The following is a 16,453-nucleotide window of genomic DNA, read 5'->3' on the forward strand; positions in this document are numbered from 1 at the left end:
AAAACATCCTTAAAGCACTCATGAGCAGAGCCTGAGGGGGAGAAATGCATATTAAAGGCTGTAAATGAATAATTCACATGTTCCAAAAATCTGCTCATTTACTTGTTTATGGAGATATCTGAAAAGCTTGATACCACTCTCATGTCTGCACTGTAAATTTTAACTGCTGTCTAGCTTGGTCAGCATAAAGACTGAACAGTAGAAAACATTAATGTGAATCTGTTAAAAGATAATCAAGCTACAAAACTCAATAATTATCCTGCACAAAACCACTAATCAGGAACCAAATAAATCAGTCTTAATAAGGTATTCTGTGCAGACAGGGATAAAATCCATGCCTATTCTACTAAAAAAAAAAGCATTTTGGTTTTTTGGCCTGAGTGAGTCAGCGAAAACAGTGAGTCAACAAATGTTTGCCTGTATAGATGGCAGAAAAGGTAAGACTGCTTTGCTGTGTGTGCAGCTGAGGAATTGTTCCTTCTGCTATTGTGGCTCTGGTGTTGATACCTCAGAATGGTGTACACTGTTCACATTGTGAGGCTTTGTTTCTTTAAACGGTGGCTAATGCCCTTCAGGACACAGCTGCAGAAGATTTCCTCATCAAGTGTTTGTGCAAGTAAGGTTTGAGGGATTGAAATGAAGAAGTAGATTTGCATTCTAATGGCAAAGTCATTCTAAGGGGGGGGCAACCTCCTAAACCTCTCTTGTTTCCTGGTGATTGCATTTGCAGTAGTTGCAGCAGCCCACTAAGGGTCCTGAACGCTGAACCCATCCGACCACTTTCAGTCACAAGGCACAGGTGGTAGGCAACGTGTATCCAAAAAATTGCAGTCTGACTCAGATTGCCGTTTAATTTAGAAACACATCGCCAACACACTGGAATCAGAGAGCAACTCGTCTGCGACACATTCATTTCCAGAAAGCTTTTCGTTCAACTGGTTGCATTCTGGTTATATTCTGTATTAAAGCAAACCTGCCTCATTTGTGGAGGAATATATGATTCTCTCGAGTTTGTTTCATCATGCTTCCCAACTTGACCCCAAACTAACAGCATACTGATTCCATATTACTGCTGTTTTATCACCAAAGTTGCTTTAAAGACAGGAGCCGACTGCGAGCGGTCTCGATCTGGTCCCTGTCTTCAAAGCAACAATTTCAAAGGCAATTTTCAATTCATTTCAATTCAAATCCATTTTATTCACATAGCGCCAAATCACAACAGCAGTTGCCTCAAGATGCTTTATATTGTAAGGTAAAGAGAAAACAGAGAAAACCTCATCAATCAGATGACTCCCTTTGAGCAGGCACTTTGACGACAGTGGGAAGGGAAAACGCCCTTTTAACAGGAAGAAACCTCCTGCACAACCAGGCTTAAGCAGGGGGGCTATCTGCAGTGACAGTTGCGGGTGAGGGGAGGAAGACACAGCGGTTCTAGTGGACGTTAGCAGTGGGAAGTTCAGCCAAGAATTCTATCATATTTCATGACTGTTTTGGCAGACTTTAGAGTCACTGAAAGGAGAAAACCTGGTCACAGTATCAAATTAATACACCAAATAAATCCTTAAGTACAGTTATTTTTAGGAGAATCAAGCTGTTCACCATTCTTTCATACTTTTTGCAATCCTTTTGCCTGCCATTAGCTCAAATCCATATTGTACATTTAGTGTAGTTTATAATAAAGTTTGCTGACCGGCAGCATTTTATTCACAAGGTCTCAGCAGAGTGCTGCTGCAGTGACATTTAGGTGAGACGTCACCCAAGTGCAACAAAGAAAACAGTTTTGATTGTAACCAGCGCAGCTGTCCTCAGGGTTGGAGTTCCTCTCTGGATTATGTCACCTTCTCCTCTGACTGTGAAGTATGCACACACTTGACTGTGCGTGTATGAATGTATGTGTGTGCACACCTGTGTATGTGTGTGTGTACAGGAAAGGTAGGTCCTCCTCTCAGGCCCCTTTGCCTAATACGTCCATGCAGGGCTCACTGGAGAGCGGCGTGCAGCAGCACAAAGATCAGGGCTATTCTGGTGCTGCCAGCCGGCCCAGTGCTGATAGGAAAGGATTAATGAGTCGTGGCACTCATCGTTCGTAATTAGAAACAACACTAAAAACTATTTTTGTTCTTGTTCCTATGGAGAGATCTTGACCCCCATTCCCCACTAGCCATGAGGCAGCAGCCGCCTGTAAAGTTGGAGTAAATTTAGGCTCATAACTCCTGTAGCTATGTGACACATGGTTCAATGGAAGGGAGCGCAGATAATTCACAACTCTTGCTGTGTATTCCTCTGGGTGCTCAGATGTCAAGACAGCGTCTCCCGTCAAGACTTCTTTTTCTCTTTTCTCTTGTCCAAAAATTGTGATTTATTTCTTTTGTGCTTTTTAGTTCTCAATAATTTTTAAACCTGCATTTTTTTATTTATTTTTTTTGTGGTCGCTTTGGAGTTGTAGACACAACATTTACATTTAAATACACTTTCTGGACACTTTATTAGGTACACTTTGCTAGTATCAGGTGGGACTCTTTTTGCCTTGGGGGCACAGGTGCTGGAGGTCAATACTGACACAATAACATCGCACAGTTGCTGCAGATTTGCTGGCTACACATCAATGATGTGAATTTCCCATTCTACCACATCCTACAGGTTCTCTATTGAAGTGAGATCTGGTGACTTTTGAGGCCATTTCAGTGAAGTGAACTCATTAACTTCATCATTCATGGTCAAAAAAACAGTTTGAGGTGATTTCAGCTTTGTGCCATGGCGTGATATCTTGCATGAAGCAGCCATCAGAAAATGGATACACTGTGGTCATAAAGGGATGGACATGGTCAGCAACAATACTCAGGTAGGTTGTAGCACTAAGTAAAAGTGTGCGCGGAAAAAATCTCCCACACTGTTACACCTCCACTACCAGCCTGAACAGTTGAGACGAGCCAGGATGGATCGATGCCTTCGTATTGTTACGTGAAGCTGGGAGCAAAAATAAAGACTAAGACCAGGATAAGGCACTATTTTTTCTCCTGTTGTTCAGTTTTTTTGAACCAGTTAGAGTTGGACCAGCCCATCTGGCACCGACAACCATGCCACATTCACAGTCATTTAAATCACCTTTCTTCCTCATTCTGATGCTCAGTTTGAACTTCAGCAGGTCATCCTGACCATGTCCATTTGCCTCAGAGTATTGGGCTGCAGCGATGTAATTGGCTCATTCGATATTTGTGTTAATGACCAGTTAAATGTTTTGTTCACAAAGTGGCCTGTGAGTGTAAGTAATCAATAGAGCAAGCAGCTGGATGTCTATACAACTCGCAGATAGTTATGAACATTAGCCAATTCAACTGGTCTCTCAGTCTGAAACTTGGCATCAAAATATCTGCCTGCTGCGGTCGTAAATGAGAAAACTGCATCAAAAACAGCAAAGCTGTGGGCCATAAAACCAAAACAGTCAGCTGCAAAATGCTAAAAGTCCTCATCTAGCTGAGGGGAGTGTCAGGCAAGTCAAATATTACACAGAAATTTGACCATTTTTTCATATAAATAGCTTTAAATGCAACATGAAACATCTGTCACAGATTTAATAACAAATTAATTTAAATGCCAGTAAAATATATTAGAAACTGGCTATCTTTCATCTTAAGTGGCTGAAGAACTGTTGAGACGGTAAGGAGAAAAACATCCAGTACACCAAACAAAATTTCAAGCCTCCCTGTTTATTTCAAAGCTCACGAGTAGGGATTACAAAATTACAGTGCTTCAATTGCAACAGTTCAAGGAGTAGTAGGAGGAGAGTAGGAGAGATGACAGACCAGTCGAGGAATTTTGAGCAAGTCATGCAAAAAGGTGTGGGAGAAGGCCTCCGTTATAATAGCACCCTTTGTGGAAAAAATAAATCCATCTGTCCATAGGTCAGTGCAAAAATAGTAATGAATATATGCATACAAAGAAAATAGATATATATTTATATACTGTATATATTTGAGTGTTTACTATAGACACAAAGAAAGATATAGAGACTTGTAGAGTGAAGCCCATTGTCACCGGAGCCTGAGCCCAAAGCAGAGACTCTTAAACAAGTCTAGTCGTAAAGAGTGCACATCAAACGTGACAGCTTGATATTGTTCTAATACAGAACCATATTTCCGAATAAAAGGGAACAGACCCAGATGCCTTTTCGGAGCTGTCAGTCTGGCGATGACCTCTACAGAAAGAGCAATGTGAGAAAAAACAGACAGCACCATAATGACTGCGAGTGTCCCTCACAGACCAGGAGCACACAGCATGCTTCGTTTCCGATCGGAGAGCAATGTACAGTATGACGGTTACATTATTCAGTCAAATAGATCGTTACATTTAAACAAAAAAAAAAGCCATGTGCCTCTGCGATTGTAAGAATCAGCAAATGGGATGAAAAGGTATACTTTTCCTTTACAACAATGGCTCAGATAATAAGCTCTCTCTTTTTTCTTTTTATTTCTTTTCTCTTTTTATTGGCAAATGGTAGTCACCAAATATAAATGCACATCTACAAACGTGTGGTAAATGGTTATTATTATTATTATTATACCTTTTCATCATAATCAGATATTGTAAAGCACCAGTAGACACCAGTGACAACAGCAACAACAACAAAAAAATACATAGGACAGACATTTTTTTTTTAAACTTCTTTGTCGGTGAATCACACAAATCTCACTTTTTGAGGCTGCAAACTTGTTATTCATGCTCGAAATGTTCACAGAGACCTCGAAACTATCAAACAATAGCTGAAAACAGCCCGTTATATATTCGTTCGTTTTGCATAGCATGAAGTTTCACATGAGGGATTTTTTTTTCAAGCTTATTGTCGTGAATGTTGGTTTGTAAAGCCTTACTGAGTACACTGTATGCGTATTCACTTTGCTATGAAAACGTCTCAATCTTACCGACTGAACTTTTTCTTCAAAACTGAATAAACAACAATGAAAAAAAACCTTTCGGGTTTGGTTTTAAGATATAATTTGTTTACAGTGGACTGCGAAGCAGATGTTTTTTCGACACTGATACTTAGCCCTGTGCTTCTTTGCATGCCTTTTATTTCATGCAGACAGTGGAGAGCTGAACAGAAACCAGAAGAACATTATGACTATAAAGAGAACTGGGACCGTAATTTGTAAGGAAGCTGCTTCAAATCAGCTCGGGAAGAAGGCATAAATCACTGGCTGTTTATTTTAACTTCAGTTGAAAGATTATATGCTCTTTTATGTACTGGGAAAACTTTGAAAGCCCTTGGGTTTATCAAATCTAAACCAATTAGGTCAAAGACGCATGGTTTCCACGCGATAACAAGGCAATTTTTCTTTGTTTGAAAAGGAAATTTTAAATTTTCCAACAGTGTTGATCTGCTGAATATTTTATGGCTGTGCACACATTTAGCTCTAGACAAGGTCTTTAGTGACTGATCGGTTCTATGAGTGGAAAGGCTTAAACCGCAGCTCATCCCACCTGGGTAGGTAAATGCTTCCTTTTTTACTATGAGCACTCAACAGGTGAGACAATTGAATGCGCCAAGACAAATTAGGATGAATGCAAAATTCAGCACGTGCAGCGGCAACGCAGCAATCTACAACATGGATGAGAGCGAAGTCTACCAAGTAGAGTCTTAATATATTTGTTTTATGGGTCAGGGGTGAGTATATTAGTGAAGCAGGAAGTGCATATAATCGTGCCGAGCTCATTTACAATTAGATTTCCTTTCAAATGCCACCACTTGGTTGGACTCGCACAAAGAGCATTTTAACCTCCAGGGGTTTCTTCCTAAACGTCCGCACGTTGATTAAGAATGGCAGAAACAATCTTAGAAGAGTGATGTCTACGTAGCTCCTTTCAGACACTCACGTTTCTATTAATCTGACCGCTTCGCAACAGTCTTGCATGCGTCCTAACAAACAGGCGTGTTTCTCGTGCAACTTTGTGAGCTGCCTCAGCTCACCAGAGAATGCCCCGAATGTCTGAAAAATGGAAATAACATTTTATCTCACCAACTCAGCATCTAATTAACGGATGTAATTAAAACATTCCTCTATGATGCATTTGCTCTTCTCAATGAAAGACAGAGAGAGAGATCTCCTTCTCTGAGCCTGTGGCAGGGATGGGGCGCAGCACTCTCAGCAGCACCCTGCAGCACACACACAGACGCGCAGAGTGATAGAGACCCTGCTCTTGGTGGCAATGGCGACGAGACGTTCAAAAGTGTGCCATCTCTTGATTAATAACTCAATGAGAACCATACCCGCCACACATGAAAGACGTGATCAGTGTGATCTTCTTCACTCTCTTTGGCCAGGTCTGCATGAAGCGGTGAGAAGCATTAACTTAAAGATGTTATCCGAATGACAGAATGCCATCATTTATACAGGTTAGCGAGGCAACGTGAAGTCTCTCGTGTCTGAAAAGAGCTGAGACAAAGGAGCGGGGCAGTTTTGCCTGGGAGCTAACATTTGACCTCTGCGTGTTCTGCATTCGTGCGTACATGTTAAGAGTGCCATGCGCAGGCCCACTGGTGACGCATGAATTAAGGCATTGATAGAGGCACTAGAGCAGCACGTGACAGCAGCGCTTGCCTATGCAAGGAAGAAGAGCTCACTTAACTGTAGCTTTGTGACAGGGAGTTGCACGAGATTAGACGATGGTCACGCTGCTACCACACCACCACCCTCACTGTCACATTAAACTGTAACCCACGAGTGGAAGTGCATGGTTTTTTTTGTACCTCAACTTAACTTTGCTACCTTAGAATCGGCTGAACCATAGCTCAAAATATAGGGCACTGACAAGAACATAAGATGAGGCCACAACGGGGACTTAACAGTACAACAGAGCAGGCTCACGGATGAACTGGAGCGAAAAAAACGACTAGGAGACAGAAGCAGGCAGTGATATTCCTCCATTGTGTTACATTAAACAACTCCAGTAGCCCTGTTTGACAATATTCACTGTAATTTCAAAGTGTTCCTTCAACTGCCAGCAGCCATGCATTAAAAAAAAAACACAAAAGAAAAGCTCATATGGCTGTCTATTACTATGTATATTGCTAAAAGATATGCATATGTAGATGCAGGAATGGGAAATGAAGATAGTGAAGAAAACGCACTCAGTATGAATTTTGTTTCAGCGGACAAAAACCCCCATAAGCCCCCCCACCCCACCCCCCATCTCCTACCTCTGCCTAAAATACAGCATACTTATGCACATTGAACTGAACAACAGTAATTTACATTAACATCAAAACCGTTGTTCAGCAAAGAGCTGGAAATATTTTTGTATTATCAAGTCCGATATATACACATAAGATCAAGGTCTCAGTTGCATTCCACTCTGAAATTATTGCACAGTAAGCCGCTGTGGGCTTGTCATGGTCACCCCCATAAACCCCTGTATAAAAATAAAACAACATTAACACACCAAACAAGTCTTTATTTGTTTTTTTTGTTTGTTTTTTTTGGACAGGCACTGCCGTGGCCAACCCCGCCTGAGTCTGCAAACATAAACTGTGTGCCACAGTGTGAGCTTTAAGAGTTTCTTCTGTCAATATCTACCCCTAAGCGCACAGAATCTCTTTTCCAAACAGATTTCCTTCTCCGTCATTTAAGCTCCTCTGCAGTCACAAATGGAAAGCTCGCCACCGACCGCTTCCTGTCTTTCTAGCTCTCTCCTCTGGGACTTCAGCCAGGTCCAAACAGTGGGGATTTTTGGCATTTCTCTTCGCCACTGACCCAGAGCTTTGGCACTCTCAAGAGTCAAGAAAAATTCGGCGACTCTCACACTCCAAATTGGCTCAGATCAGCCAGTCTCCGCTGGCAGATGGAGACTTGGTACAAGTGCGAGCATTGGAGGGGGAGTGGTCGAGAGGTTAATCTAGACGACGGTTTCCACACCAATCAACTTTGGCGTGAGGATTCGTGGCGTTATTCCACTGTTGAGGTCGTCCTCAAACTCCAGCAGCTGGCCCATGAAGTTAAGGTTCGGGGAGATGATGGGCCTCCTGGTTTTGACAAACTTGTAGGCGTCCGTCATGGTCATCCAGGTGTGCTTCATCAGGTAGGCGATCACAATGGTGGCTGAACGAGACACGCCTGCCTGGCAGTGGATCAGGAGGCCCATACCCGCTTGCTGTGCTTCCTCTGCAGAAAGAACATGGAAACAGTTAGCCCATGAGGAAGTCCAGTCATCACACATGATTGGATAATGAACCTTCCTTTGTGCCTTCAGGTGTTCAGAGAGTAAACCTTTCTGAACTTTAGATTATAAGGTTTTGTTTTTATCTACTTCAGTCTTTACACCGTGAAATGCTACTAGGAGCTACCTTTAAGGCTCTTTTCTGAATTGAGGGGTTTCTGTCATGTTTCAGGCCTTATTAGAGAACAAAATGACTAGATTTGCATAAGAAGTTACTGAGGATGGCCTCTGTCTATGCAGCTACCCGTGGAAAGACCCTGAATCTACTCTAATGGTCATCAAACCTCATCTTTATTGATATATACAGAGGTTTAAAAACTCGTCATTAGGGATACGGGGCAGGTCGTCAAATGTCGTCTTTATGAGGAAAGAGTTAATACTGCATTACAGCAGCACATCAACTACAGATCTAATTCACTGGATCCAACATGCCAGGACATGGAGCTCTTTTGAAACCTTCAGTTCAGCTAAGTGGAGTTTTTGATTGTGAGTTAGATCTAGGACCTTCCTCCCTTCAGGCAGCAAAGAAATTTCAATAGATCAGCTCAGACTATGTGAGCCATCCAGTTTAAACAAACTTTAGTTATCCATATGAGAAAAAAACAGCACTATTGTTTCCTTACATAAAATATCCCTTTGTGTTCCTAACATTAACATTTTTAATTGCGTGGAGGGGACTGGAGTATGTATAAGATAAGGGAGAGAAAAAAGGTGAATGAGTTCATCCTTTTTACAAATACTTCAACCCAAGACTAAACAAAAACTCTTTTGAATCCGTCTAACAATGCCGAATTTCTGAGGTTTTGTCTATAACCTTCAGAAAATAAAGTGAATGCATTCAAAGGACGTGAGAGCGAGCTGCTCTAAACCAACTATTCCAGTGTCAGAGGGATGATTCATGACCTTTCCTTTTTTAACCAAGCGGTTCCTGCACTAGAATTTAAAGAAATAAGTGTGAGTCACGAGAAGATTTACAAGAAAACACACAAAAGGAAGTACTCATTACATACAGATTATTTTTATACTATGCGCGATAACCTCACATGACACAATGTGAGCTCTTGTAATGTAGACAGTTTATGCACCAACATTTTTGCTTGTTTAACTGCTGACGGCTCTGTGCAACCAGCAGTGAAAGTTTTATGTCACGTGACTTTTTAAATACGCCAGCTTCCCAGTGAGATGGCCGAGCTTGAGAGTCCAAATGTGTACTGTGAAGCTAAGAGGTGATTTTCATACCAATGAATTCAAACGCCTCCTCAAAGTACTGCCGCAGGTTCTGCTTGTTGCTGTCGGTGGCAGGCAGGCGCTTGTAGACAAAGAGGCCCGTGTCATAGTGGTAGAGCGGCAGGTGGGTGGTTACATTTAGGATGTAGCCGATGTTCAAGCGCTGCAGCAGTTTGATTTCCTGAGCGTCGTGCTCGTTCCCCAGGTAGAGGAAGGGCAGGATTGGCGTCAGCTCTGCGTTCTCTATGTCCGGGGTGGAGGGCAGGGAGTGAGGTAGAGCCCCCGTCAGGCCAGCAGCTGCGCCCGTGTCCAAGCCTTCGTGAAGGTGCAGCGAGTGCTCACACAGGTTTTCATGGCTCTGCCTGAAGCTGCTAAGGCCTCCTGTGAATGGAGAGAGAAAGGCTGATGTAGGGCGGGTTTAATGCTTCAAAAAAAATGAGTTAAACTCTCAAACAACACTTTTTTCTTCAGTTTGTTTTTTCTAAATCCAGACTGGACCCTTTTGGTGTCAGCAGATAGAGCATGAAGATGACATGGCACGGGTTAAAGGCTCAATTCCCACAGGAGCGCAGTTTTGCTAAAAATAAACATGCTTATGTGTCTGACCACCACATGAAACACGAAACAGCTAAGCAGGACAACCAAGCTTTGCATACACATCTGATAAAAGCAGATAAAAGCTCTGAAGCCCTGAAAACATTACAAACCCTAGACGCCACTGTTATATTTGGTTCTAATTTGAATGCTGCATTTAGATAATAGGATGAAGCCATTGGCCAAGTGAACTTGCTTTGAGAACCAGACCCAAAGTTGCCTGCGGGACATTTTCCACTAGCTCATGTACACACAGGCGCATCTGTTTACCTGTTAATGTGAAGGTAAATAGGTGCACTGAGTTTTAAATACACTATTCACTTCACTTCTCCAAATAACCGGTTTGCACCTGTTTGCACCAGTGATACCATCAGCCAAAGGTTCCCTTCAGCACTGGAGCTCTGGGGAGGGGTCCAAGTATCAGTTCATGTATTGTTCACAGTGCAAGAGCTGACATAATGCCATGTGAGGTCATCGCACAACCATACAACTTCCCCTGTGGTGGAGAGCAGGTGACACTCCTGTCAACTGTCGGTTTCCATCGTGAAGCAGCCCCACTGTTAAACAAAGACATCACCCTAAACGTGGTATGATAGGCACCAAGCCCTCATTATCATGGTAGTAATTACACTGTGGTAAATATAAGAAGGGGAAGTGTTCACAGGACCTGCAACAACAAGCTCAACGCTCAAACACCTTGGGGAATTTCCACTGAAATGGAGTTCATTTCCAGATTTTTTTTTAGAAAATGCCCAAAAGAGTGACCAATTTTAATAATAAGATGAATAATATTCATGATGTTAATGTTTTTATGGGCTTTTTCGGGGGTGCAGGTAAAGCACTTGTATCGGGTGTACAACTCTTGTTATATAGATTAGAGAAATCACAATATTTTACAATTATTTTTTTAAAGCTATATTGTATCTGTATTTTTATAGCCATTTAGAAAAACCTTGCCTAAAGAAATAAAAGTATTAGGACATTTTTTCCTCTCACTGATTATTATCTCTCAACAGAAAGACTAAACACATATTTATATCAAGCAAACTTTATCATTTAAACATTCTCAAGAATATAAGCCCTGTTCTATTTTTAGCTCTCCTTTTGGTCTCCACCAGCTCATGAAGGAGTTATCCCTTAGCTGCTAAATGCACTGATGCATGAAGACTGAGCATCAGAATGGAAAGGAAAGGTGATTTAAGTGACTCTGCACGAGGCATGGTTATTGGTGCCAGAAGTGAGTGTTTCACAAGCTGCTGATTTACTTTGATTTTCCGACAACTATCTCTCTGGTTTACAGAGAATGGTATGAAAAACAGACAATATCCAGTGAGCGGTATCTCTCTGACTGAAAATGCCTTGTTGATGCCAGAAGAAGAAAGACCGTACTGCAACAGGCAAAAATGAATGAAATACCCCTTTGTTACAACTGAGGTATGACGAACACCCTCTCCGAATGCACAGCATGTCAAACCTTGAAGTATGCAAACAGCAGCAGAAGACCACACCAGGTGCCACTCCTGTTTCCAGCTACAAACAGGAAACTGAGAGTACAATTTCCATGGGCTCCCAAAATTGAACAGATGATTGGAAAAAAACACTGACTGGTCTGATGAGTGTTGATTTCTGCTGCGGCATTCAGATGGCATGCCGAGAGTTTGGCATAAACAACATGATGGCATGGATCCTTCCTGCCTCGTATCAATGGTTCAGGCTGGCGATTGCTGTGTAATATCATGATGGATATGTTCTTGACACACTTTGGGCCCCTTAGCTCTAAGTGAGCATCATTTAAATACCACATCCTAAATTACTACTGTGAGTTGTTGACCATGTCCCTTAAGGACCATCTTCTGATGGCTGCTTCCAGCATTATAACGCGCCATGTCACAAAGCTAAAATCATGTCAAACTGTTTTTTTAAACATGACAATGAGTTCACTGTGTTCGAAAGACCTGCACAGTCATTGGATCTAAAGCCAGTAGAGCACATTTGTGAGGTACTAGAACATGAGAGTCACACCATGGATGTGCAACAAATCTACATCAACTGTGTGATGCTGTCATGTCAATATGGACCAAAATCTCTGAGGAACATTTCCATCACATTGTCAAATCTATGCCATGAAGAATGACGGCAGTCCTGAAGGCAAAAAGGAGGTCCAGCCCAGTACTAGCAGGGTGTATATATATAATGGCTGTGTATCATAAATGGGCGATCGTGGCTCAAGAGTTGGGAGTTCGCCTTGCAATCGGAAGGTTGCCGGTTCGAGCCCCGGCTTGGACAGTCTCGGTCGTTGTGTCCTTGGGCAAGACACTTCACCCGTTGCCTACTGGTGGTGGTCAGAGGGCTCGGTGGCGCCAGTGTTCGGCAGCCTTGCCTCTGTCAGTGCGCCCCAGGGTGGCTGTGGCTACATGTAGCTTATCATCACCAGTGTGTGTGTGAATGGGTGGATGACTGGATGTGTAAAGCGCTTTGGGGTCCTTAGGGACTAGTAAAGCGCTTTACCTAAATTTGAAAAATTCCAACCTGTAATCTGACCACAGCCTCTACTGCGCAGAGGTAACTCATTATTATTATAATAACAGCGTTCTTTTGACTAACCTTATTGGGAAGCTGATTTCAGTTAAACGTCAAAATAAAGCCACATTACAGAAGCATTAGGGAAGGTTAAAGGGAAAGCTATCCATCACGAGTTGGTATAGACCAAAATTAACACTAAAACAGGGGTATTAATGTGCAGATGACAGCGTTTCAGAGTCGCTTTCCCAGTTTTAGAGCAAAAATTCAACAAAGGCTCTAAAACATTGGGCGATATACACATTCCTTTGCACACAAAAGCTAAATATTTAGCTGTAAATAAAAGCTGCCTCTATTGCAATTTGTTGTGACTCTATTATTACTCCGTTAAACATTAGTAACAAGCAAATATCTGCCATTTTAATCTATATTTGGGAAAAACAAATTTAGCTAGCCGCACAATGCAAATGAGAATGTGAACAATGCAAATAAGTTCTGGCTCAAACTGAATAAGCATATTTTTATTCTCAAATTCAGCTTTCATAGTAAACCGAGAACAGCAGAACCCCCAGAAGAAGCACGGTGCCATGAGATGAAGTCTGCCAAGTGTGACTGTCTGTCATTATCTGCGACTAAAACTGACAAAAGTGAAAAACACGAGAAGTGTCTCGATCACTTTCATAAGCCACTGGCTCAGTTCCTGTTCAGAAGCTACCGCTTCTGCCTCGCAAGGCCTCTCGCACCACAGACCTGCTTTTTTCCAGCCCTTACCCTAAACCCTCCAACACTACTGACATGCTGTTTATGGCAATTCTGACGGATTAGGTGTAACCTATATCTGCTTTTAGCTGCAGCGGGGCAGGGGACGGAAGATCTTGTGTTTCCAGTGAAGTAGAGACACACACCGTGGCCATATTTACAATAAATCATGATGGAGACATGTTTGGTAGCTCTAAAATAACAGACTCTGGCTAAATTATTCAACAGCATTTGCACAAGTATGTTCCAGATGTGTTATTTTTACTGCTGCCTGAAATAACACATTTCTACAAATAATTTAAGGAAGTAAAGAATAATGATGGCTGCACGTTACAGCAGCAAAGTCCTTACAGCAACAAAAAAAATGTTCACGGTTTTTAGTGAAATATTACATACTATAAAACATGCATGTATGCAGAATGGAATAAAGGCTCCAGGCAAGAATGCACATGTGACGAGAAGGCAGAAACTAGCCATCGCCGATGCTGATAAAAGTAGAGGAAAGTGAGCCTGTGCTATTTGATCCCCTTTAGCAGAGAGGATGCTCGCATTTTGCAAGAATTAAACCAGAGGAAGAAAGAGCAAGACAGTCTGCCTGTTCCTCCCACTGAGGCAGCTTCAGACAGACACCCGTGCAGGATGAGAGACTGAGGAGAAGCCTCGTCTATCAAAGTACACAGGAGGACCAGAGGAACAAGTGAAAGCAACAGACGAGAAGAGACGAGATCAAGGTGCTGTGATCTTACGGCTAGGCTGTGACTGGGAGGCATACAGGAACACTCGCAGCCCAACCCCCAAACCCACCAAATACGACATACTTCTCCAGCTTCAAACACACCAACCAAAGATAGAAAACATGGCAATGACCCAGGGACTGCTATCTCACCAGGCTGCCTTATTTACTAACAGCTGCTTCTAGCTCTCTGCAAAAAACAGAAAAATAAAATAAAAGGGAAAAAAAAAGGTGAGAGCGAGTCATATAGAAAGCTCTTAAAGAGCGTGTGCATATGTTTATGCATGAGCGCGATGCAGGCAGTGGATGCAGAAGCTGTTATCTGTGGTGTTATAACTGCTGTGAAGCTTAAGTCCACAGCTCACTGGGTGATAAAACTAAAACGCTGTGGTGACAGGCAAAAAGAAAGAAAGAAAATCAGCTGGCCCGAACAATAAAGACAAAAGTTTAGGAGGCTTTAAACGCACTATTATTCTACCACATTTGTTTCATGTTAGTTTATATTGCGCCTAAGCTTCTAGCGCTGATTAAATCAGACACTTGCTACAGAGTCCCTCCAAAGTCAGGCTAAACCCCATGAAATTGCGCTTTCTACCCCCTTTTTGTAAATGAAAGCCCTCATTAGTTGCTTGTTTTTCACTTATCTCCCACTTTGATGCTTCTACTTCAAGTGTTACCTTTGAGGATGATTGGGTCCTTGCCCTCCCTCCTCAGTGATTCCAGGACCACATGTAGAGGCTGAGTGGATGTCAGCCGGTTCGGGTCTGTGGTGCTCTCATCATAAACCACAATCTCTTTGGAGAAGATGCCCTTAAAAGAGTCCTTGCCCTCACGGCAGGAAATGAGGTCCAGCACAGTGATCTTGCCCTGCTGCAGCCGTCTCCGGCTGATCTTGTCAGAGCAGTTGATGTGCACGGCCCCCCGGATGTGGCTCTTGTTGTACTCCATGAAGGGCCGGCAGTCAATGATGACCGGCACGGGCCCCACAGGGTGACCCATGGGACAGCAGGTTATCCGCTTGGCCAGCTCATTGGGGTGGATGACCCTCACGGTGGCTAGGGCCTTCGGTGTGCCAGGGGCAAGACTGGGGGCACTTAATGCTTCATGGCTGCTGACCATTGGGGTAGGGGGCCCGGCGTAGCTGAGATTGGGGCTACTGGCGCTCACCTGGCTGTGGCTGAGGCTCTGGCTGTCCTTCTCATAGGTTGTGACAGAGCAGCAGCTGGCACTGCTGCATCCACACGACAATGAGCGCGTGGAGCCCTTGGATGAGGGCATATACGTTACAAGATTGGCCGTCGCCCGGATCTTCACCACGGTGGTGCTGATTACGGTCTTGTCGATGCTGCTGGTGGTGATGGAGTCCAGGTAGCTGGTGTCCAGGCGTAGTTGGAGTTCCTGAGGTCGGATTGGCCTTGGCAGCGCCACCACAATTCTGTCGTCGAGGGGAGATGGAGGCATGGGGAGACCGAGGACTGGACTTTCACGGAGAACTCAACAAGTCGCTCTGTGGAAAGGATAAGTTTTTGAATTAATCCCGGCTGCGAGAAGACGTCCCCTCGTCTGTCTGAACACCATGCAAACTAGGAAACGGCTGCAGAAGCCAAATATTAGTAATGTCAACACCTGCAGGGCGACACCCAAGTTGGTGGGAAAATTTAGGTGTGACAGACCGGCCACTAATAATAAACAGTTAAATCATCAAGACTCTCCTGTAACTGAATCACTTTTGGGTGTAATTAATATGAATCATCCCCCAGACACCGCACACACGTGAGTGATGCTTAATTTTTCATCCCAACTCTGGTGTGGCTGATTCAAAAACAGGAAGAGGTAAAGAGAGAAAGAAGAAGAAAAAAAGATAAAATACTGCATCAATGCTATGCTGCAGTTTTGTCTCACCCAAATGGAAAGACGGGGTACCAAAAAAGAAGGGTGGCATTTCCTTTGGATCAGAAGCCTGAGCATTTTAAAAGCATGTCATCTTGGCATATTATGTAAAGACACCCGCCGAGCTTTGCCTGTCCCGGCCGCTGCCATCCTTTATGCACGGTGCAGGTTCAGCAAAAGCAGAAATCATTCATGGCCAAATTCATTGAAAAAACCGGCATGAGAACGTGCCGAGAATGTGATATGGCTTTCAGGAGGAGACTAACTGATCAGATGAGCTGCAGACTGAAGGAAATCTAATTTCACACCACCGCCGTGAATAATTTCTAAAAAGATTAATACGGGATGACTGATTTAAACAAAAAAATAAAAAATAAAAATAAAGAAAAATAAGGTACGGATTGTAACTTTGCCGCATTTGTCAGGACTGAAGCCCATTAAGCCTGCGGGGCTTATAAAATAAGAGAGAATTTATAATACACACACACACACACACACACACACACACACACACACACA

The 16,453-nt window shown here is 43.0% G+C and overlaps 1 protein-coding gene across 1 annotated transcript in view; it reads right to left on the reverse strand.

Moving 5' to 3' along the window:
• Positions 1-3,687: 3,687 nt before the first annotated feature.
• The window catches only part of dusp10 (dual specificity phosphatase 10), a 13,249-nt gene continuing 483 nt past the window's right edge, over positions 3,688-16,453 (reverse strand). Inside the window, exons 2-4 of the mRNA XM_005921533.3 lie at positions 14,722-15,551; positions 9,451-9,819; positions 3,688-8,156 (exon numbers count right to left, since the gene is read on the reverse strand). Of these exons, the coding sequence (XP_005921595.1) occupies positions 7,891-8,156; positions 9,451-9,819; positions 14,722-15,505 (1,419 nt within the window). The 5' untranslated portion in view covers positions 15,506-15,551 and the 3' untranslated portion in view covers positions 3,688-7,890. The remainder of the gene's footprint in view (positions 8,157-9,450; positions 9,820-14,721; positions 15,552-16,453) is intronic.

Source organism: Haplochromis burtoni, unplaced genomic scaffold (assembly GCF_018398535.1).
Source record: "Haplochromis burtoni strain Fernald_Lab_line unplaced genomic scaffold, NCSU_Asbu1 Contig_47, whole genome shotgun sequence".
NCBI classification, from domain to species: domain Eukaryota; kingdom Metazoa; phylum Chordata; class Actinopteri; order Cichliformes; family Cichlidae; genus Haplochromis; species Haplochromis burtoni.